The following is a 24,728-nucleotide window of genomic DNA, read 5'->3' as shown; positions in this document are numbered from 1 at the left end:
AGTTGCCAACTCATTATCTATAGAAGAGTGAAGTTGGATTTGCCTTCTGTCATAAGGGATAATAATCAAGCTGTATCTTGAAGTACTTCCTTCACTGCTGGCTGCCAAATTGCTACCTGGAGTGGTAACCATTACTTTCTTAATTATTGTACCCTTGTGAAGGCATACAGGACTGCTAATGGCACTTCCTAGACCCAGAGCATTAGTTGTGCAAAGGGTCTTGACACCAGTCTGCAGAGAATTATAATTGGGTACGTACATGTGACATAACCACTGTGGATAGATAAAAAGGGAAAGCAATTTATCAGCATCAAGAATTAGTAAAGGTGTATGTACAGAATACATTTGTACGGTTGTAACCTGCATGTTTATTTCTTGCCTTCACTTCCTTCCTTCCAACACTTTCCTGCACTGAGATTCTGCAAGAAGAAAACATGTCATACCTAATTGCTCCCTCTTTTTTTTCTTTTAACCATTTCTGTGCACTTTCTGTGATTAATACAAGTAGAATAATCTTCTAGGATCATGATAACGTAGTGATTATGGCATATGCATGTGTGTGACTGTACTTCTCTAAAATGATACAGCTAAGTAGACTGTATGTTTGTTTAGTGCTAAGTAACACCTTTTTGTGGGTTATAGTGCCATTTTTCAGGCATTTGGTACAGTCTATGCATCTAAAGAAAATAGACATGAGTATATTCTCTTCATACTTTTTTTGAGTATACTTTTGTCATCTTGGGTCAGTAAGATTCAAGGCACTGTTAAATTCTAGCATTTTGTTTAAGGCTCTGGAAAAAGCAAAAGAGGCTGGAAGACAGGAAAGAGAATTGTTGAGACAACGTGAACAAATTACTCCTCCAGAAAATATCAACTTAGACCTCACTTACTCAGTAAGTGCTTAGAAATCTTCAGTGAGTGAAATGTTGCTAATAAACCCCCTGAACAGATATTTCAGTGTTTCCTGAAGTGTGTGTGTGTTGTAATGCTCCTAGCAGGGTACCAGAGGAGATCCATTTATGTCATTGAGTCTATTACCGTGTAATCAAGTGGAGAAGGATGCCCATGAATATCTACTCCAGCTATCTACTCACATGCAAAACTTGCATATCAAAATGTAACAGATATAAACCCTGTACTTCAAAAATAAATAGTCTAGAAAATGTGACATGCCAAGAGAAGAAAACAGGGAAGATCAGATGCTGTCTTTAAATTAAACCATAAAGTGACAGAGAATGTATTACATGAAATAGAATACAGTAATATTCTTGAATCTTAAAGCAGATATCTAGATTTAAATTAGGCAGACCTAATAGTTTATTTTACTGTGAAGGTCAGGGTAAAGCTGGGGAAAAAATGCAGAGGTGTTTTACCTGACACCAGCAGAACTTGTGTTTTGAAACAGCAGTTTGGAAAAATTCTGTCTTTCTAAACTGAGTGACCTCAGGCAGTGGGACCATTTTCCACATGTTGGGAGCCATAAATTACACACAGTCTCTGAGAACGAACTTGTACAAATATTTCTTAATAACTTTCTGTTATAACATTGCATTCACTTGGATTTAAGGCTAACTTAGTATGACTTTGAATGGTAGTTATTTATGTACAAAATAAAATAATTACCTAGAATAAGTATCTTTTAAACTTGTTTCCTCTATGTCCATGTGCAAGAACAAAGGAACATTAAAGATGGGAAGCTTAAAACTGGTACAAACAGGACTTCCAAAGTAAAATTAATTTCAAATTATCTATTATGAATTCAAGTTTATTACTGTTGAGAGGACAATATATTTTGTTGTACCTATAATTCCAATTTTCTGTAGGTTCTTCTCAATCTGGCCAGTCAGTATGCTGCTAATGAAATGTATGCTGAAGCACTGACTACTTACCAAGTCATAGTGAAGAATAAGATGTTCACCAGTGGAGGTAGGTTATATTCCAAGGTGGATTAAAATTGGTAGTTAGGCATTCAAAATGAGGGCTGCATCTGTATGGTGTTGATTCATAGAGATCTTAGCTCTCAGAGTCAGCTGGTCAGAGTGGGCAACAGATACCCCCAGTCTCTGACTTGGAGAGCCAAACCACATTACACTGACTCATGAAATCTTTTCTTTCCATAGGCTAAGCTAAACATAAAGACAAATCTATAATTTTCTCATGCCACACACACTATGTTGTCTACTCTAATACTAATTTTTTCTCTTTTGATTTGGCTTTTCCCTCCTGAAAGATTCTTTTAGTATTTTGCACATCTTTGAGACAACCACAGTGCACTTTTCTTAGAGATGTTGATTTGCAGCTGTTTTTCTGGAGAGCACTGTAAATAATCTCTACCTCATCCCTCAGTTCATAGTCAAAATCAGAATACATCTTACATGCTAGTTCTTTTCTAGGTTTCATCAGTACTTCATCTTCTCCTGGGTGAAGGCAGTTCTGTGCAGTGCTGCTTTAAAGGGACACTGGTATCCTGCAATGAAGACAGATTTATTAGGAAGTTGTTCTCCTGTGCCACTTTGAAACAATTTAAAAATCTTGTAACTCATTGACTTCTTTTGATAGGTATACTGAAGGTAAATATGGGAAATATATATTTAAAGCAACGGAACTATTCCAAAGCTATCAAATTCTACCGTATGGCTCTAGACCAGATTACTAGTGCCCACAAAGAGATGAGGTGAGTTTCTTCTAGGAGGCCTGCTTATGAAACACAAGATTTGGATACAACTTGATTTGAGAGTTAAAAATATAACCTAATCCTGATTTCTTTACTTAGGATGAAAATAATGGAAAATATTGGAGTTGCATTTATTAAAACTGGCCAATACGTTGATGCCATTTCTTCATTTGAAGACATAATGAGCATATCCCCAAACCTGAAGGCAGGCTTCAACTTGATCCTATGTTATTTTGCTATTGGAAATGGTGAGCAAATGAAGAAAGCCTTCAAAAAACTGATTGCAGTTCCTTTGGAAGTAGATTTTGATGACAAATACATTTCATTAAATGTAAGTTTGAAAAAAAGAAACTGTGTCTTTACATAGTAAATTGGGAGAAAGAGGGAGATATATGTAATGCTTGGAAAGTACTGAATATGTAAATCAATGTGTACTTAGATATCTAAAATAACTTTTTTTTTTTACCAACATGAATTTAGTGTGGCACTACTGCTCAGAAGTGTGAAATAATGAAAGAACTGAAAGAACATTCAAAACCTTTCTTCCTCAAAAGATATGATGTACATAAAATCTACACCATTGTCTTTTGAATTTAATTATTAGTTCTTTTAGAGCTAGCTAGAAAGATAGAAATCATAAGATGATCACGTGAGTTTTTGTAATGAGAAGGTAGCACAAGTCCTCCTCTGCTGAATGCAGTTCAGCAAATGCTTATTTTTAAGCATGAGAATATTCTCACTCTGCAGTCTTCCCAGTCTGATACACATGACACAATCTACATCCATTAACAACCCTAACGTGAGCTGTGACAACATGTATGAGCAGAAAAACAGGACTGAAGTAGTTGTAATGCCAAATTTTAGATTTTACAGTTAGAAAACTACTTTAAACTGAAGCTAGCTTTTTCAAATGTGGAAAGTAAGTGACATTATAGACTGTATATTCTGCATCAATTTATGTTTGCAGTCGTATCGTCTATAAAATAATTAAAATCTTTGTATACTGGCATAATTTGCAGTTATTTTGTCCCCCTTCAGGATGATCTACATACAAATCTACTGCTTGAAGCCATTAAAAATGACAGTATAAGTCAAATGGAACGTGAGAGGTAATGATGGAATCTATTCTTTTTTGACTGTGGTGCCTGGATTTTAGCTCCTGAAAGGATTATCGGTCTCTCACCTGTCCACAGCTCTTGTTACGAAAGTGTCATAATTCTTAGGAAAGAACACACTCAGAAGAACCAGTTGGATCACTCAGTTTAGTGTACTGCACTAAAGTAGAATATCTGCCCCAAATGATCTAGGTTATGTTGCTTAAAACTTGCAGCATTAGAGTTTTTTAAAAAATACAACTACAGTGTGTGGTGAAAGGAAAATAGAAAAAACTGATACAGGGCAAGACACAGGGCAGTGTCAAGATACAGGTAGCAGGGGACAGGTTAGACTGACTTCTGAGGTTGTCCTGAATGCGGGAAGAAGCAAGAACAAGATCTGTTTGGGTTTTTTTTTTCTATACATGTTTTTGAAATGATGACATAGAATGGTTTGGGTTGAAAGGGACCTTAAGGATCATCCAGTTCCAACCCCTCTGCCATGGGCAGGGACACCTTCCACTAGACCGAGTTGCTCCCAGTCCCACCAAGCTGGCCTTGAACACTTCCAGGGATGGGGCATTCACAACTTCTCTGGAGCACCTGTTCCAGTGCCCCACCACCCTTGCAGTGAAGAATTTCTTTAATATTTTTAAGCTGTGTTTTTGTTTGGTTTTCTTTTTCCTTAGGAAATCCATGGCAGAGGAATACATCATGACAGCTGCTAAACTCATTGCACCAGTAATTGAGACATCTTTTGCAGTAGGCTATGACTGGTAAGAGTCAAATGGGGCTTCTTTTTTTCTAAACTATATGTGAGTCTTTTGTGCTGGTTATGAAACTAGATTCACAAACATAAACAGCCTGGGAAACACGGTCTGCCCCACATCTCTAAAGTGTATCCAGGCTGTTTACAGTTTGCCTCCATAATCCTGTGGAGAAGAACAAAACAAAGCATTAGAGTCTATCATTGAAGCTCAACTGTTAAATATATATTTTGCACTGTTCTGTGTTCACAGAGAAAGAACTTCTAAAAGCTCAATTGAATTTGAAAATTCAACTTGAAAACTGAAAAGCTTTTGAAAATCTCAGTAAACAAACGCTATATGGAGGGTAGTGATCACTACTCTTTAGTGTAAGTTTGAAGATAGCATGATGAAAACTTGGGGTGCCCAAGAAGTTTTCGTTACTCCATAGACTCATTATATAAAATACTTAAATCCAGATTTTTATTGGAAAAGTTTATTTGCATTTCATTTAAAAACCTAATATTTTTAAATGTAAACTTAATCTACCATTTCTTAAACATTTTACAAGTATATACAGGGATAGGCTGCTGATACAGTTCACCATTTGAACTTTATTTTTTAATTTATAGGTTAGCTTTTGCTTTCTGTGGTATTTTCCAGAGGAGAATACTCTTCTCTTTAAAACAAAATCAAGTAGACACGCTTACTGTAATGACAATGAAAAAATGATTTGTATAACTTTCCCAAGATGTATTTTAAACTTACTTTTAGTTTTCTATTATAAGGACTTTGATATTTTTATGTATTTTTAGTAACACTGGAAAATAACATGCACAAATGAGTGTTGTGTATCTGCAGGCACAAAATTACTAACATGTTCAGTGTTTGGGTAGTGAAGGACATTTGCTGAGGAAAGAAGACTGTCCTTTACCTTTTTGGCCTGTTAGGATTATTTTCAAATTGTGCAGATCCTATAATTATAATTTACAAGGTTGTTTATACTAATATGAAATAATCTCTCACACAAATATGCTTTGTCTGCTAGGGTCCACAAGGTGGTGTTTGATGGTTTAATAATCATTATAATCTTACAATTTCACTACTTCTGCCATTCTGAATTATCAGAACTTAAACAGTATGTCCTGTGAAAATTAGCTTGCCACTTTAGAATTTGTTAACATGAGTAAGTCACATTTGTTTGCTCTGTATCTTGTTTTTTTTGTTCAGGAAAATTGGAAAAGGTTGTCAGATACTGTTTCCTTAGTGCTATCCATGGAATACTTGTCATGAAGTAACACACTCTTATATGTGTTCTGGCTAGTTAGACAACTTCTGGTGAGATATGTGGGATTGTTTTGTGTGTATCAGGACAGATCTACTCTCTGTTATTTTAGGCTGAGGTATTTGAGCCCAGTGAAAAAGTTTAACCAGCAGTTTGAGCTTGGTTTTTCAAATTGATAAACTTTTTTATGAGTCCTCTGAGTATTAAATGTGCTTTTAATCAGATTAATTGTCTTTAGAGAAATTAAGTGGGGACAAATAGTCTTTGGATTTCATAACTTCTTACTTAAAATGTGACATAGTCATGGGACTATTCTGTCATATTCCAAAAAGAACAGTTGGATAGTTAGATCTCATTGCATTTTATAGTTAAAAGTAGCAGTTGAAAACTTTTTTGACTTTGCGAAGACATCTGTAATAAAAGAAGAAATTATGATTATTTAATATAATATTTCCTCCAGCATAAAAGACATTTGTATAGAGACTGTCCATGTGCCAACCCAATTGCAGCAGGAGGCAGTTTGTTAAATTAAACATCTGTTGGCAATGTAGCCAACTGTTGGAAGGAAAGAAGACATCTCTCCACCAGTTAAAAAAATAGGGGAAGGGATGAAGGAAGCATCCTGCAAGTTGTTCATTGACTGTGCTTAATTACCAACTGTTTGAGAGAACAGTATGTGCATAGAATAAATAAAGGTCTTGCTTCATATGATCAGGCAGCTTAAAGTAGACCACATCAAACCCTGGAAGATGGAGTTTGTGAATGAACATCTGAACTGTCTGCTGCATTCTCTTCTGCACTCATTTTGCAGAAGACCCTAAGTCACAAATAACTGGGAGATGACCAGAAAGAGGTTTATTATTATGACTTTATTATTATTATGGAGCTCAGGGACACAATTTGCAGTCTCTGCAGTTTGTTCACTAATCTGGTCTACAGGTTTGGTAATATATGCAACAGGAGATGAGGTTTGAAAAACCACTGTATAGAATGTATCCAAAGAAAATAGTTTGAAAAATTGTCTTAGTGGGTTTTTGATATCAAGTATTGCTCAGTGGCGAAAAATAAATTGATATTTAGACAGCTGGTCTAAAAAAAAAAAGAGATAGCAGAGGTACTATTATTAAGGTAAGTTATGGGTACAAATATTTTCTCAAATATTTTTTAATCAGAGTGCTCTTTTCCTCTGTGAAGAAAGATTGGCTAAGAAAAACTAAATTTGGAATGCAAATTAGATGCAAAAGTGTATAAGTTAGAGGGGTTTGCACAGGTGCATTTTGTTTATCTTTATGGATCGCTTCTGTTGCAGGTGTGTTGATGCGGTAAAAGCTTCCCACTATGTAGAGTTAGCCAATGACCTGGAAATAAATAAAGCCACTACTTACTTGAGGCAGCAGAATTTTAACCAGGTATAGTAACTTTTCATATTACTGCTTTTACTGTATTTGGAAAGATACCTTTCTTAGCCACAGCATATTTTTTGGTGAGGGAAAGAATGATTTATGCAAACATAATTATTTTGATGCTGATCAGTAAAATAACTTTATAAAAACACTGGCAAGAGATGAGTTTTATCTAAACAAAATTTCTGCCACAGAAGCTGGTGTGAATGCACTTCAGAATCAAGACACCTAGATTTAGTTATCTTCACTGGGTGTCCAAGCTGTCATTACAGTTAGTGGAACTGAGGTTAGTACAGTCAACAGAGCCTAGAAAGCCTGTTGCTAATCAACATGAAGGTGTTTTCATTAATATGAGCTGAATCTTGTTAGGTTGACTGTAGTACCAAAATATATGCAACTGCACTTCATATGTATCATTAATGTTTATACTCTAGTATTCTCACTGTTCCCCATGTACTGCAGCTTTTATAGTATTTTACTATAAACTGTTCTTATACTTTAGTCAGCCCTCCTATCGTTCCATTGAAATACAAATTGAAAGTAAATTAAGCATCTGCTCAGGAGCTTGGACAGTTCTGCATGTCTTATAAAAATGCTTGCCCCTCTGGAGAGCACAGAGGGCTGGGTGAATCACCAGTACTGGGAAGATATTACAGCAGTTTAAGCCACAGTGTGTATTAGCAAATGAAAAAAGTCATAGAAAAGATACAGTATTAGTACTTCCAAGTAAAAGTATAGCTCGTTGCTCAAAATTCAATAGCTTGCAGAAGTTCAGAAGATAGATCTACCAAAACCATTGTGACTTTATATTTTTTTATCTTGCATGTTATTGCATGTTTAATTGGTTTGTTGTATTTTTAAATATACACATGAGATGACTTTTGGCTATTTTGAAATGATTTCTGTATATCTATGTAGGTAAGATCTTTCTCTAGCTGGCTGCCAGTCACTAGTTAGATAAATTTCTGCCTGTGAATTTTATGCCAAACTGCCTTCATTTAAAAATTTTCACCAGTCTCTTTCTAATAAGTACAGGAGGCTGTTAACTCTAGCTTTCCTTTCTATGCATTGCCAGTATAGGTGTATAAATTAATACCACAGCTTACCACGTTTAAGTTTTTGGTATTATCTGAGTGAATGTGCAGCTTTCTGACAGTGTTTTATTTAAAGACAAATGCATTTTTTTGCACTTAATCTTTATGGGTTGTGGCACAGCTTATAATACCAGGTTTTCATCAAAATTGTAATGTAATCTTTTATTTGCTTGTGGAAAAAGCTTGGTTTGAAATGTGAGCAGTTGGAAAACAGCTTCATTTGAATAAAAGGAAGCTCAGATATCTGACAGGATTTGATCAGCTTCCTTCTAACATGCACTGGTTGGTACATTCAGTGATAGGAATGCTTAATAAATAAGAAGGAATATCAACCCCCAGTTTTGCACAAGTGGCAAGAAGTATGAGAGATCATATACAGCAAAATTACTGCTGAAGCTGTGAACAGCTCCATCATCTTCTAAGGTCCTTCCCCTTTGCACATCTTGGATGGGTACACACAGGGCCACGTGCTTGACTTTAACCCCTTTTACTTCTCATGTTTAAGCTTTTCTAGTTTCCTGAACAGCTCTTCCTCCTCCTACCTGTCTTATCCACTTCTCCTTCCCTGTAGATACAGCAAAAGAGTTATACTTTATTACACTGCATGTCTGAATGTTGTGGCAGTCACTCGCTCACTCCTTGCCCTCCTGGCATGGGGGAGAGAATCAGGAGAGTAAAGTGAGAAAACTTGTGGGTAGAGATAAAGGCAGTGTAATAGGTAAAGCAAAAGCTGCTCATACAAGCATTCACCCCTTCCTTCTTCTTCTCCTACTTTATATACAGAGCATGGTGCCATATGGTATGGAATATCCTTTTGGTCAATTGGGGTCAGGTGTCCCAGCTGTGTCCCCTCCCAACTCCCTGTGCACCCCCAGCCCACTCACTGGTGGGGTGGGGTGAGAGGCAGAAAAGGCCTTAGCTCTGTGTAAGCCCTGCTCAGCAGTAATGAAAACATCCCTGAGTTTCAACACTATTTCCAACACAAACCCCAAACACAGCCCTATACAAGCTACTATGAAAACAATAACTCTGTCCCAGCCAAAACCAGCACACTGATAGCTTTTTCTGAGATCAGGAAGCAATTTTGAGAGTTTGGAAAATTTTGGTCAAATCTGGTAGATTTTGAAGGGTGAGAGTGTTATGGGTAGATAAACAGTCGTACAAACTTAAGAAATTACTATTTTGATGGTAATTCTTTGTGATTTCCAGTTAGTATCCAGTGTAGGTTTTAAAAGCCCCCTAAAATCAATTCTCAGAAGTAAAATGATATACGGAGATCATTGGTGATGTTTCTGTGTAGTACTTAAATGGAGGGAGAGGAAAGGGTGTTGGAAGTTAGCAGTAAGGGGAGAACTCCTTTTAGTTGGATTATGTGATAGAAGACCTTTAACCTGCACTGGAACCACTTAATGGTACAGTGGGACTGCAGAATGGTGATTGCAGTGTGTCATTTTGTTTTGTTCTAATAAAACTGCAGCTGCCATTTAAATTCATCCAGTCTGCCTGTTCATATGCTTACTAACTCACCACCTGCTCAACACACCTTTGGCCGAAGAACAAGAATGGAAACTTTTTGAAATACTCAGTTTCAAGGCTGAAAGGTTTTTTTTGTGTTTAAAAAAACCAAAACACTAAAATAGATGGGTTCATTGTAATGAATATGTTATTTTAAAACAGTTCTTGCAAATAAAAAATAAAACAAAATTCAAGAGGAAAATTACCATACTGTGTCTGTTTTTGTGTATTAGACATTTTGAATGTTTTTTAATATCAGAAAAAAACGTTGAAAATCAATTTAAAACCTAAATTCTGCAGGTTAACCATGCAGCTCCTAAACATCTCTGGCACACCCTGCTTGAGTCAGGCAAGCTGCTTTGATGTTTAACTTCTGTAAGCAAATAATTTAGGTACATTGGAAGCATGTCACAAAGAATAGTTTGGACAGTCAGTGTTTTGATTGTTGAATCTAACTAATAATTATTGTTGGGATTAAAAAGTTAGAAGTTCTTTAGAAATCTTTAAATGTAGCTGATGAGACAGTGCTGTGTTGCAAGGACAAAAGGAATATTGCTATGGATTTTTATCTTAGGGCTCATAATTGCTGAAAGGGTTCAAGAGACCTGCAACATTATTTACCAGTAAATGACCAGTAAGTGAATTGAGTTCAGAGTCCATGTGGACTTTTTATTACACATGAAAAGAACATTACTTCCTCTCTGATCTTTATCATCAAAGATATCATTTAGCAGTAAAAGCAAAGTTAAATAAATCGGCTGTAATGGGAAATAGCTTTTCAGAAAGTAACTTTGAACTGTAAAGCTCTAAATTCACTAAAAATTCCATGAAGAATTTTCTTAAGAGTAGTGTACCTCAGATATAGTAGTATTACATCTGAAAATATTTGGGATCATTCCCTTTTTGGAGAAAGTCACAAATATATATAAAATTTAAAATTATCATTGTTACAATTCTTACATTTCTGAGACCACAAAATCCAGAGCCTTCTGAAATGCTTTTCTTGGTGTATTTTTAGAGAATTTTCTATTACTGGAGAGTATTAAGATCATTAGTAATTCGTAGTTCTTGGGTGGAATGTAGTTGACTAAATCAGTGAACTACAGTTAGCTGCGTATACTTTGTCATTTTACACATGTGACTAACTGTGAAACATTGTATGTATGACAGTCAATTAAAACCTGTTTCATTTATGTTTATTTTGGCATTTGACATACAGTATAGTGCATTTGCTTTGATATGTAAATAGCAGCTGAAATGTTTCATGTCAAGAAAGAGGGAAACTTTTGAATTGCTAGTGTTGATTGCTAAATTGAGGTTACCACATCTGTGTTGTAATACATGATGGAACTGGGCTCACTGTGATATTCTAACAGTTTGTGTAGTTAATATAAATATTTGGCATCAAGAAGACAGATTTTTCTTAATCATTTAGTCTGCAGTTAGAAATGTTGTCCAAAAGTCAATGAAAAGAAAAAGCTGCCTTTTATTTTGAAGTTTCTCTCATAGTTTAAATATGTTTACTTTTTATTTTGAAGTTTATGAAATTTAGTTTTCATGTAAAAGTTTTTAAAAAGCTTTGTGGCCTCAGGCTTCACATTTGAGTACTTCCTAGACTTGGGCAGTTGTCGTTGTCTTAATACACAAACCAACTGCAAGTTCAAGTCCAGTCCTATGCTGTTGTATGTATTTTTTTACATATAGCACGTTCTTTTTTAGCTTTTTAATAAGGATTTTAATGTCAATTGTTTTGTGTTCACTTAAAGAACTGTAAAAATATGTATGAGAATTTTAATTAGCCAGATTAAAAGCAAATCATCTAACGTTGTGTTTTATATGTATAGAATTGTCAGATATCTGTGTAGTTCACAGTAGCCTTATCTAATCTAAATTTTGGAGAAGTAATAAATATTCAATATTATAGAAATTTTGTGACCAAAATTAATGTTATTTATAATACAGATATACTGTTGCATGTACGTGCTTATAAGTGTGTGTTACAAGCTCTAGTAATTATCAAATATGTGAGTACATGAGTTGATAATTTTAGCTGTTTGTTACTGTGAAGTTTATCAATGCTTTCTGAAAGGATTTTGGAGTAAGTTTACTTCAGTTGGAAGTAAGTTGTTTCCAAATTACTTCTAGGCACTGGAGACTTTGAAAATGTTTGAAAAAAAGGATAGCAGAGTAAAGAGTGCAGCTGCAACAAACCTTTCATTCCTTTATTATTTGGTAAGTGTGTGTTTCAACAAAACCAGGTAAGAACTGCAGTTTATGTAGCAATTTCTGTATTTTTGTAACAATTTTTGCATCTGTCTAAATAATCCCTGTAAACGAGAAGAAACTGCTTGCTAGAGGAGTTAATCTGGAACACCAGTTCTTGGCTGTAGTTGAAATTTGGATCAGGTCTTTTTGTATCCTGTTGCTGGGAAGAAGAGTGAGATTGAGCCCCAAGCCACAGAAGTGTGTCTGCAGTGGGATTTGTGCAGAAGCTCAGTGGCTCCATTTAAAACATGGGTCCTGGAGACCCAGGCTGAACTTTAGGAAGACCTTAACTACGTAGCTTCGGCAGGTGTGTTTGTGTATGAAGTTTGTAGGGTATGGGTATTTTTTTTATTTATTTTTTTTTAAAAGAAATGCTACTTTAAAAGAAAACTTCCAGACCAGGTGGGACTCAATAGCAAGACACATCTCAAGTGTTGAGTTATCAGCAATTAGTAAGAGATGATCTACCTATGCAAATATATGAGAAATATTTTGGGAATGAAGAATCTTTTTTTTTTTTTTTTAATCCTCAGTCTTTTGTAATTCCTGTAAGAAACCACAGCTGCAAGAAAATTAACTGACAAAGGGCTAATACAATGTTTATTTTGTTCACATAGGGGAATGAATTGGCACAAGCAACTAACTATGCAGATTTAGCTGTAAATTCTGATAGGTATAATCCAGCAGCTCTAACTAACAAAGGAAATACTGTTTTTGCAAATGGAGACTATGAAAAAGCAGCTGAATTTTATAAGGAAGCTCTCAGGAATGATTCCTTATGCACTGAAGCACTTTATAACCTTGGTAAGTCATAGGTGCTTTTGTGATCTAGCTTTTGTCTAAAGGTAACAGTTTTTCTGAGAATCTGTCTTTCAGAGTGTTCTTATGTAGAAATATATGTGAATTATTATTACTTTATTGAGTAATTTATGTTATAGCAAGATATTAACTTGTACTTCCTGTCTGTTCTGAAAAAAAAACCCCGTGTTAAGAACATTGGCTAGTAATTCCAGATGAATAAGTTACTCTGAAGATTAAGAAATTTATGCTACCTACTAAAAGTATACCAGTTTTAGCATTATTAAACCCTCATTCCCCCATTCATCTTGTTCAAAAAGTGAGATTACAAGCGTCCTTGCACTTTGATTGGGTTCATGTTCCTTGTGTTTATCAGTTTGGTAGGTCAAGCATGGCTCTCACAAAGAGTCTGTTAATGTCAAGGCAGTCATACTTCCTCCAAGTACCAATTCTGGTTTTCTTGTTATTCTGTCAGTTAGTAGGCCAAAGTAGTCTTTTTCTCACTGCATTGAATCTGTAACCTTTATTTTTTTTAGGTTTAGCATACAAGAAGTTAAACAGGATAGACGAAGCTTTGGATTTTTTGCTGAAACTCCATGCAATCCTTCCAAATAGTGCCCAAGTCCTTTACCAGATAGCAAGCATGTATCTTTTTCTGGATTATGATAAGGGTGTTGGTTTTAGTAAACTCATTTAGTCTGAAGTACGTGTTTCAATCATGACAGGGTGACTTAGAAATTTACTGCAGTGTCCATTATAGTAAAGATGATTTGTTCTCTGATGTTTGTGAAAATGAGACCAGAACTTAAACCTGCTAGAACATTTCCAGTGAAGACAGTGAAGAAATACATTAAGACTGCTCTCATTGCAGGCAATGAGTGATTTACCCTCAGTGTTAAATTGTGTCCTGGAATATTTCAAATGCTGCTGATTTTATTATAAAATAATATGGCATATATAAGTACAAGTAAGTAAAATATTTAAGAAAAAAAATTTATGGTTAATGAATATGATGTTCTCTTCTGAAAGCTGTTTTCAGATTAGTTAGTGTATGTGTAAGAAAATAATTATCTCCCAATGCTGCAAAAGCTCAACAAATTGAGAAGCTGAGGAAGGGAGGAAATGGCTTTGCACATCACCAGTGATATTCTACACTATGAATTTCTTTAACAATTCTTCTGAGGATGTGCAAACTGTAATAAAATCCTTCCCAAGGCAGAACAGATTTCAGTTGTTGTACTACACTTCTAAGAATAGTGTAGGTAATAAAAATATATTTTAGTCAGTAAAATAAGTAACCTCCAAGAATACCAAAGGACTCAGATCTCTCTTGCTTGTTGTATAGCCCCTCTACAACAGCATAAATGGCCCAACAACTCCCAGTTCCCATCTGGAGCAGAACTTCTCTGCTCCACTGCTGTGTAAAACTGTTTTCCACCAATACTCACAAGCTTTTTCCATGATAGGTAGGATGCAGCAGAACGTGAAAAAACAGGTTGGGCAGTAGCTCCAGCTCACCATGCTGAGAGCTCTGAGCCATTGTGCCCCTCAGGGGTGACTGAGGAGGGAAGAGCACACTACAGACTGAGTTACAGCTAATGCTGCCTCTCTGGACCAGAATCTGTCTTGTGCTTCTTAGACATACAGCAGAAAACCTCACTACTGGCAAAAGTCTGTTCTTGGGAATAGCAGTTTTACCTTATCACTTACAGTAAAACAAAATACTGTTAGTATGAAAAACTAACCAAGTTGTAAAGGCTACAAATCAGTGGCCTGGTTGTCACACTTATTCTTATAAACGAGGAAGTCAAAGTAAAATTAGTGTCAGAAAGAGAGAGGAGAATTGAGCCCAAAGTTCTGTTGAGCCCAAGCTGGTTTTAAGATGAAAGAGCAGCCGAAGTCTCTGAATATTTTTTTTCCTTTAGCGTAACAAAAAGACTTTCTGATGGAAATAAAATTATGAAAACAATATGAAAAAAAAAGAAGGCCAGTGTATCTTCACACTACAGTGACTGGTGTATCTGTTCAGCACATGGATTGCATTAGGTAAAGTAATAGGAATTCTGAGTAAATCAAACTACCATTGGCATTGGTCCTTGACTGAAGAAAACTCAGATACGAGATCATGGAAGATCCCAATCAAGCCATAGAGTGGCTCCTGCAGTTGATCAGTGTAGTACCAACTGATCCACATGTACTTTCAAAGCTAGGGAAATTATATGATAATGAAGGTGATAAATCCCAAGCTTTTCATTATTACTATGAGGTACTTGCTCTTATATTGCTTTTTCAGTGCACTTTATAATAATTAAAGAAAATTTTACCCTAAGTTCCTATATCAAATTAACAATTGATTCATTTAAACTTTTTAAAATGTCCTCCAGAAAGGAAAAAAAAAGAGATACTGGGAGAGACAAAATCTAATTTTTGTAGTCAGAGCCTAAGGAAACACATAGCCTGTGGTTCCGTGTGGAGACCGACCCAGACTTTCATGTTTCTTTATGTGGTCATTGTTTACACTGACCTGTAACAGTTTTATTTTAAAATACAGTCTGGGACAAAATAAAATCTGAATATAGCGAATTCAGTAAATGTAGTAATTTTAAAGGTGTGTAATGTGACTGAGTTGATTGGAGGCTGTGTCTATATAATAGATATGGAGATACATATATAATGTGTTTATATATGTAAGTTTATATATATATATTTTAACGGTATAGCTATACATTATGTATACATGGTTGCATAAAGATATGCAGCCTCTTTAATTTCAAACCAGCTGTACTACTATCTGTAGTTTGGAGAGATTCTTCTGTCTTAGAAAAAAGAATGATGGGAAATGGCTTTGTTGCAATATGAGGGTTCTTTTTATCTGTGAAGTAAGGATGACCAAAGGCTGTGTTGCAGTCTGAATTACTAGTTGAGTTGTGCTTGATGATAATTTTGCTGCCTATTTCAGTGGGAATTTCTAAAAAGCTGAAAATGTTATTTATGTACGTTTGTATAGAAAAGAATGCTTTTAGTTGAGTTTTCCAGCAGACTGATGTGAATATGAAATTGTACATGTATTAGTTAGCATTGTTTAATGTTTTAGGTAACTTACTCATATGTAGAGGTGAGCTAAGTAAATGTTTTTGTTGTTGCAAGCTATTTAAAATAGTATTTCAAATAAGGCTGGATGGAAAATGTGACAGACTCATCTCAGGTAACTTCTAGAAAGCATTCTGCAATTAGAAAACTTGGCATGCCTTTTTTTTTTTTTCCCCAGGATCACTTAGTACAGCACACTACTTCCATTCATTTATATTACACATTTTGGGCATCTGGAGAATTAAACACTTGAGTAAGATATTCCAGAAGTACCATAAAGATGTTGTTTATCACTAAAATTGTGGGGTTTTTCACCTTTCCTGTTTTGTCAGTCATACCGGTATTTCCCTTCAAACATTGAGGTCATTGAATGGCTTGGAGCATATTATATTGACACCCAGTTTTGTGAAAAAGCCATTGAGTACTTTGAAAGAGCAGCACTTATCCTGTAAGTAGTTATTATTTTATACCTACTCAGATTTGTGATGAGACATCCATAAGGATACCTAGAGATAAATCAGTTGTATAACTTTATTAATACTATAAGCGAACATCAGAATTAAGAGTGTTTGGGATATTACTTAATTTTCTCAACTGTCTGTTCATTTACAGTGTGTCTTTGTTCTTACTGTGCAATTTCAATGTTAAATAAGATCCTCCTTTGGGCCCAGGAAAGTATTAGGTATTAGACCCTCTTTTTCTCTGTTATCTGCTATTAAACACAGCTACAAAGTGGGCAATTGCTCTCCAAAGCCACCAAGAACTCTTTCTCCATGACTTTATGTGAAATATTTCCTTTCTATTGTTTTGTTATGCAGTGATGATTTGGTGGTTCAGATAAATGCATGTTTTAACCGTTCTTGCTGCATTTCCACTTTTCACATCACTCCTACTTCCATAAAAAAGCTATTACAAATAAGGTATATAAGTAAGCAAAATTGTGCAGTGCAGTCCAGGGGTCAGTGAAAATAAGTTTACGGATTAAATCGATCCTGATAGAGATGTTTGAAATATACTGAGTTCAGTTCAGCAACTTAATGGCTAAAATTGTCCATTAGCAGAACGTGATGCACTTCAGAAAGTATATAGGCTATATACTTTATTTTAGTTCAGAAAGGGAGCTTACCACAGAATGGTTAATAAATAAAATTTGGTCAAATTTAAATCTATAATCCAGAGTTCAAAGATAATTCTAAAAAGACATGCATATGGTCTTTTTATGTGGAATTCATGAAGCATTTTGTGTTAATAGACCAATTCATGCAACTGAAATTCACTTGAATAAGTGTGAATTTCTCTATTTTGTGTTTTAGGAAACCTACCAAAAATCATACTAAACAAAACTCTCTTGTTTCTTGTCTTGTGATGATCTAAAATTTGACATTCTTTTTGTTCTGGGAATCTGAATGGGCATGCAGGTACAAAGACAGCATGTGAACAAAAAGTTTGTACAGTATCGTTCAAGGAAAAATTATACTGCAAATAGGTTGTTGCGACGGCCAAGCACGCGCTCAGATATCAGTCGTAGTCCAGGTGTCAGGTGATCAGGAAAGCTGTTTATTGCTCTTAAGCGTTTCTTTTATATTCTTTGTGTACTATCGTGCTACAACATAATTGGTTAAAAGTCTCAAGCATAAAACACTGCACATACTTTCACTGGTGACACTGAAGACACTGTGCATGCTGTCGTTGGTGACACTGGAGACACCGTGCACACTGTCATTGGTGATACTAAACACATTTTGGTTGGTGACCTTTGGTCTGGGCTGCATTATATTTGTTCCGTCCGGCATTGCAATAAATGTTTCCTTAGAGTTGTTTACATTCCTCTGCAACTTGAGAGCTGCAACTGCTCAAATTCAGGGCCTACCATCCGGTCGTTTCCCACAGGTTGTAAGAAGTTCAGTAAAAAATACTAATTCTGGCTTTGAGACACTTGAGTTGGAATGGACATTAATTGTAGAAGAGAAAATCCAAGGTTTAAATAAGGATTAAAAATGAAAAAGAAATAATAAAAAAAGACATAGACTTCACCCAAATGGTGTTATAATTATAAACAAATAGAGATGTCAATAAGATAAAAATACCCAGTTCACAGGTTTGCCAATATTCTTTTCCCTATAAATACTGGCCATCTTAAAAAGTTATATTTTAGTCAAACTATGAGATTGCAAATACTGGTGTTCATGGCCTTGTTAGAAAATTTTGAAAGAAACAGATGAAACTAAAAAGAATTATTTCATAATTTTGTTTTGGCAAAGATATAAAGATTTTGTGCTTCTTATCTCACTCAGTCCATGCATGAAGCACGAAGTATATGGATTGTAAAGTACTTAACGAATAATTGGCATATGAAATTCTTCATTGTTATTTGTAATTGTCATCTATCTGTAATAGAGAGAAATTATTTCTCTGTGGGAGGAGATTTTTAACAGTAGATAATGGTGCATAAATATTTTGGTGCTTATTTGGTACTAGAAATAGAGCCTAGATATGCTAAATGGTAAATATGTATGTAAATATAAATTGCTACTGATTTTAAATAGTTATGTTTTAGAATTATTTTCACTGTGGACAGCATTTATTAGTTTAACAATTTTTAGTTTGTTTAGTTTGTTTACAGTCCATATACTTCATGCTTCATGCATTCAGTATTTTAATCACAATAAAATACTGAATCACAATAACATGTTAGACAACAAACTGGGCAACAGCTTCCATTATTTTATTTTTACCAGCATGCACAGATCTGTCGTTAATAAAAGGAGTTGTGCAGTTAATGCTTGCTGCTGACAATTTCTTCTCTCTAGAATTTTCATACTGAACTATGTAATAAACTTTATTTTTGGGTCTGCTTGACTGCCTTTGTTTGCAGGAGACACATTCAGCTGAAACTAAAAAGGTGCAGCATCTGTATTTCATGAGCTTTTTTGGCAACTACCAGGCAAACAGATTATTTAGAGTTAAAAATGGCCTGTGCTATGATTAGAAGGAAAAACTAAAGAGAATAAGTACAAAACTATTCTGAAAATGTTGTCTCACAGTACCTTTTGGATATGCTACTATTGCATTGTAAACCACATGTGAAAAGTGCTTTGGCTTATAGGATCTTGACGCTATTGACATGAAAATTTCCCAGTTTTCACATTAATTTGAGAAGAATGAGGAAGGAGTCCAGCTGTTTTATTGTACATGCTGAAACATCTCAAATATTTTCTCTGACATACCTGTCACCATTATGTACTAAAAAGAGAAGGAGCATATAGGCAGCAGCTAGATGCTGCAGTGGCATCTTAGGCAAAAAGGAGAAACCAGAGTTTGAAGCTGCGAGTGGGGAGTGTGCTTCCTGGCAGGGATCTCTTGGGCATGCATGGGATCCTAGTGGTAGGACCTCCTCAAAATATAGTTTAGCATTTTCTTCTTCCCCACTGCATGGTTCTGTAACTCTGACAAAGATTAGTGGTTCACCTGTCCGGTCTACTGTGTCTGGGCACAGAATCACGAGCAGGAGGAAGGCTATAACATGCAACTGAAAATGAGTGACATCAAGGCCTGAAAACAGGTGCATGATGCAGGGGTAAACTGTGTGTGAATTGAGCTGGATAAGTTCTTTCTAGGAAGGCAATAGGCTAGGTGAAAAATTTATTAGTAGTTTAATAGTAGGTCTTTAGCAGTGCTATGCAGATTATTTTGCTTATTCATTCTTTGGCAAATGTGCATAACTTTATTTTATTCACATGCAGGCCGACACAAGTGAAGTGGCAGCTAATGGTTGCAAGTTGCTACAGGAGAAGCGGTAAGTTCTGTAACTTTTTGGTAACTGGTTGGAGGTTTGTAACATTTATTTTTTTTTTTAATCCATGGGGTTGTTCAGACTAGACAATATATGAAGGGAGCATATAGAAAACATGGAGATAAACTGGTGTCTGCAGTTCCAGGGCAGAGCAACGGTTTTAAACTGAAAGAGGGTAGACTTACACTGGATATAAGGAAGAAATTCTTTACTGTGAGAATAGTGCGACACTGGAACAGGCTGTCCAGAGAAGTTGTGGATGCTCCATCAAGGCCAGATTGGATGGGGCTTGGAGCAACCTTGTCTAGAGGAAGGTGTCCCTGCCCATGGCAGGGGGGTTGGAACTAGATGATCTTCAAAAGTCCTTTCCAAACCAAACCATTTTATGATTCTGTGTTTTGTTTTGTTTTGATTATGTTTTGACTTTTTTCTTTTGATCTTTTCTGACTGATGTGAATATTGGTGCTAAAGTTTGTGTGAACACTCAGTTATGTATTATTTTGTTATAAATTTTCTCTGTATATGTAATAAAACATGAAGTTTCTTTTAAGTCCAGGAAGTGTGCCTGCACTGACTTATATGTGAAACATTCCTTGTGCTCTTAAATAAATAAAGAAAATAGTACAGCATACGTGATCTAATAGAAGGTTTTTTGAATGTAATTATACTACCAACTGATCCAACATAAACAGTTAGTTTTTCAAGTTGCTTAATTCCCTTTTCTTTTCAACAGCAGGTATAATTTTTCAATATTAAAATAGTATTTGCACTACACAAGCAGAAGAGAGTCTTAATGTGCTGTATTTCCATACTGGAAATAGAATACACTGATGAGCAAAATTAAAAGAGACTAAACTTTTGGGGGTTTTTCACCACCTAAAATGCATTCAGGATACTTGATGATGTAAATTATACTCTTCTTTCTTCCTGTTCCATCTTGTCCCTCTTCTTTATGCTTCTTTAGAACTTCACAGAACAGTCTTCCATAATAAATAAGTGCATTTTCTCACTTAGCTCAGTTATTTAATACAACAGTGAGAAAAGGAACAGGACCTGGGGAAGCCAGTGTATTAAGAATAATCAGCACCACCCAAAACTAGACAGATGAAACATTTTCCCAGCAAAGAAAAACAGTGGGCTTGGCTGCTTCTTAGATCATTTATGGTTCATTGGCAAAATTCCCGGTTTATCGTGTTAACACATCAGTTTGATCTCTGCCTCACACCAGGAAGAGAAAAACAGTGATATCTCAAGAAACCTTTTTTGTCAAGTATTTAATGGATATGATATTTTAGATTTACAGGGTCAGTCAGTCCTTTCCATAATCAATCTGAGTCAAAATTGAAGACAAAAGACTTAAGGAATAATTACTTCGCTACCAGATCTGGGCAAAGGAGAGCCACACAGTTTGTATTTTGATGTCAGGAAGGACAGGCAGAGCTCTGCTGTTAGATATTTCCATTTGACCAATCCATACATTTGCAGTCCCAGACAACTCCTATTAGGCTTGATACAGTTCATCTAGTAGTTGCGTTGTAGAAACAGAGTATTAGAGGAAGGTCAAAAAAAAAAGGCAGAAATCAGGAAACTGCTCTTTGTTAATTCTGTTATTTACAGAGTAATTTGGACTGTTTTCAGATGTTCTTAATTTTTACTGTTAAAGTAAATTACTATTAAATTACGTAATTAAAGAATTTTAAGTTTGGTCTCACCAAATTTGGTCTTATAATATTAAATTATTTACTCTAACTAAAAAAATGCATTGATGTTAAAGTGTATCAATTTCACATCAGATATTCTTTTTTATGTTTGACTGTGTGGATAGGAGATGTTTGTTTTATTTGCAGGTAACTACCAGAAAGCTCTAGAGAAATACAAAGTCATTCACAGAAAATTCCCAGAGAATGTTGAATGTAAGTTGTTTAGTTCCGTGGTACAACTATCAAAGGAAACTTTGTTACATAGAATATGTGTGTTAGTAATCATATGACGTGTTTTTCATATGAAAATATTTTTATGAACTAACATTTTTATTCAAGCCAATGCAGCGTGTTTTCTGTGACAACACTAAAGTGTGATTTAAGAAATATTAGGTCAATGCTGAAGAGTGATGAAAATAAACTTAGTTATAACTGAGTCAGATTGGTTGAGTTCTTTCTCATACATAACTATGTTACTTATTAGATATTTCTTGTGATAAAATATATGTATTTGTACTTCTAGTTCCTGCTACTTGAAATTCCTGCTGTAAGTTTCTAGATATGAGAAAATCATATTGCTAAGTTTTACCAAAGCCAGGCTTTCCAAAGAATGTAGAGGGTGAGATTTTGTTGCTGGGTTTTTAAGTATAGTTGGTCAACCAGTCTCTGGAAATCTTTGAAGAGTAAGACATTTTGCAAAATCAGTCACACCTGTACTCTAAATAAAAAAGCCATGTAGAAAATAGGGGTTGTCAGTGGTTGTGAAAACATTCTCTGACATCCCACACTCTGCCTCACAAATTCCAAAATACAAGGTTGTCTCCAACAAGTCTATGCTTTTAAATGCAATGTGGGAAGAACATTAATTCAATTTTATTTTAAAATTGTATCATTCTGCTCTATCAAATGTATTGCTTTTTTAAAGAGGAATGACACAGCTCTCTTGTACAACTGAAGTTCAGTGCTATTAACTCCTCAAAGTTATAAGCAAAATATGGTGTTCATATTGGTCACACATATTTTGGAGGGGTATTTAGTAAACCCTTTAGAGTGCAAATATGTTTCTGGATGTAGTTTCTACAAATTACACAAATGGAGGCAGAAGTTAGACAAGACAATTTAACTGATTTAAGTTTTCTACTGCGGAAACAGTGGTTCTTCACTCATCCCTCCCTGACCATGTCTTCCCTAAACTAGCAGAAAACTAGCTTAGCACGTAATGAATAACATGTTTGTTAAAGCGTCAGCAGAGAAATGGATCATGTCATGCTTGTTTTGGCTTCAGTTCTTTCAAAGGAATGTTGACAAACAAACGTAGCAACAATGTCTTCAGTTTGGTATAGTGTCTCAGGAGAATGTTTTTAGGGGTTCTTCTGGTTCAATCATACAGTTGTAGTTGACTTTCATGTCAGGTTTGTTGAGATTTTTTAATTCTATAAATACTACTCTTTAAAAATCAACCGCAGCAACAGAAAAAAACGTTTTGATTCACTTGGCATTTGTAAAATTGCTTTCAATGAAATGCTCTTGATAGCAGCTCCTCAGTAATGTCTTAGTATCGTTACTATGCTTCCAGCTTCCAAAATATTTTGCAAATGTTAAGAGTTCTGAGCCAGGTGAGTTAGTATGTCTTGTGCCTTCCACATGTATAAATGGTATTTGTACTCTTCATGGATATAGACACAGAAAATGTTGAATTACCTGCAAAATATCACAACTCGGATGGCGATACTGGACTGGAGTCACCTTATTTGCACAGTTGCTTGCATTGTTTGCCATTTTGCATGTCCAATTCTGTTGGGGTGCACTTGTAGTTGGACCTGCTTGTAAGCCTTTTTTAATGGTGCTTTTTGCTTTTCAATTAGGCCTCCGATTTTTAGTTCGTCTCTGCACAGATATGGGGCTGAAAGAAGTCCAGGAATATATAACAAAGCTCAAGAAAGTGGAAAAATTAAAAGAAATAAGAGAGCAGGTAAGTACATAGATGAAGCTAAAACAGTGTTTATTTTACTTCAAGATAAAATGTGTTATTAACTTCCTGGTTTAGAGAGGCTTATGTTTTGAGGTTTGGGAAGTTTAGTTTTAAATTACTGGTCAGTCTTATATCTGTCTGAATAGTTTTGAGTACCAGATTTTCTGTGATTTTTAATACTAGTGAAAGATGGATGATGTGGATGTGATGGGAATGCTGGAGCCACTTGCATAATTCAATGTCTCTGGAATGTCATCTTTCCTACCTACTTGCCAGATTTCATTTAATACTTTAGTGTACTTATTAACCAAGTAATAATGCAACTACAGGGAGAGATGGGGAGCCTAAGAATTTGTCTTTTTGTTATATACAAAGCTGCAACATTGACAGATTACATAGTTAGACGTAAACTATTCATACTAGTGCCAATTTTTAAACTGAAAAAAAATGCATGGAACAGCAACAGGCCGTGAAAGGTATGAGATCATAACTTGTGTTCTGTTCAGAAGTGAGCTCACGTTTGTGTGTATGTGCACTCGTGCATTGTTTTCTTGCTGTTCTGGTGATAAAGTAAGATTTTAAAATGAAAAACAGCTGCTTGTTTGAAAAGCATTATCCCTGCTGTTGAACTGCAAAGTGTTCAAGTTTGCTTTTCCTATTACCTCAAAGCTACATAGTCACGTTAGGACACATTAAGTCTTAACTAATTTACTGTGCTCCTAGTAACACTTACTGGGTCCCCTTTGCCAGATACTTTTACTTAAATTCCAGGGAGTCTGAGTATGCACATGGACACTAAGACATTTTAAAAATGAAACTCACAAAGGGAAACACTGATTAAAGGATTCCAGCTTTATGCTACAACCATACTTTGAAGGACTAGCTGAAGTGCATTGGTTTGAATTTTCAGTAAATGTAAAATTTCAAGCACTTGTGAAAATGGACAAAAGAAGCAGTCTGCAGCTCTAGTGGGATCAGTATTCCTCTATGTCTCCCCATAATCATATCAGTAAGCAAAACAGATGACCGGATATAATGTTTCTATTCTGCAAAACTCATAATTAAGAGATCTCTCTAAAGTGTGTTAAACAGGTTTTGTTTGGTTTCTAGGGAGTATCAGTTCAATGTCAGTAATATACATAACTCTTTGCAAAAACTTTCAGTACCTCAGCACTTTACTTGGGAAAGCTCACCAGTTAAACCAGTTACAACTGGATTATTTTATAGTTCATAAGAGAGAAAGAGGTGGAGAGGCTATCTATTTCCTTGCATGTAATTTTGGCTTTTTTTTATACTGAA

At 35.3% G+C, this 24,728-nt stretch overlaps 1 protein-coding gene across 3 annotated transcripts in view; it reads left to right on the top strand.

The window, feature by feature from the left end:
• IFT88 (intraflagellar transport 88) overlaps nt 1-24,728 on the top strand; it is a 45,035-nt gene that overhangs the window by 6,863 nt on the left and 13,444 nt on the right. For all 3 annotated transcript variants that reach the window (XM_032677796.1, XM_032677793.1, XM_032677795.1), the window contains exons 9-23: nt 789-893; nt 1,824-1,926; nt 2,560-2,674; nt 2,774-3,005; nt 3,713-3,783; nt 4,458-4,544; nt 7,109-7,208; nt 11,957-12,043; nt 12,694-12,880; nt 13,411-13,519; nt 14,990-15,140; nt 16,297-16,412; nt 19,708-19,760; nt 21,605-21,670; nt 23,323-23,429. In XM_032677796.1, coding sequence (XP_032533687.1) covers nt 789-893; nt 1,824-1,926; nt 2,560-2,674; nt 2,774-3,005; nt 3,713-3,783; nt 4,458-4,544; nt 7,109-7,208; nt 11,957-12,043; nt 12,694-12,880; nt 13,411-13,519; nt 14,990-15,140; nt 16,297-16,412; nt 19,708-19,760; nt 21,605-21,670; nt 23,323-23,429 — 1,689 coding nt within the window. The remainder of the gene's footprint in view (nt 1-788; nt 894-1,823; nt 1,927-2,559; nt 2,675-2,773; nt 3,006-3,712; nt 3,784-4,457; nt 4,545-7,108; nt 7,209-11,956; nt 12,044-12,693; nt 12,881-13,410; nt 13,520-14,989; nt 15,141-16,296; nt 16,413-19,707; nt 19,761-21,604; nt 21,671-23,322; nt 23,430-24,728) is intronic.

Source organism: Chiroxiphia lanceolata, chromosome 2 (assembly GCF_009829145.1).
Source record: "Chiroxiphia lanceolata isolate bChiLan1 chromosome 2, bChiLan1.pri, whole genome shotgun sequence".
NCBI classification, from domain to species: Eukaryota; Metazoa; Chordata; class Aves; order Passeriformes; family Pipridae; genus Chiroxiphia; species Chiroxiphia lanceolata.
The sequence above is the reverse complement of the archived record's forward strand: the minus strand, read 5'-3'. Positions and strand labels throughout refer to the sequence as shown.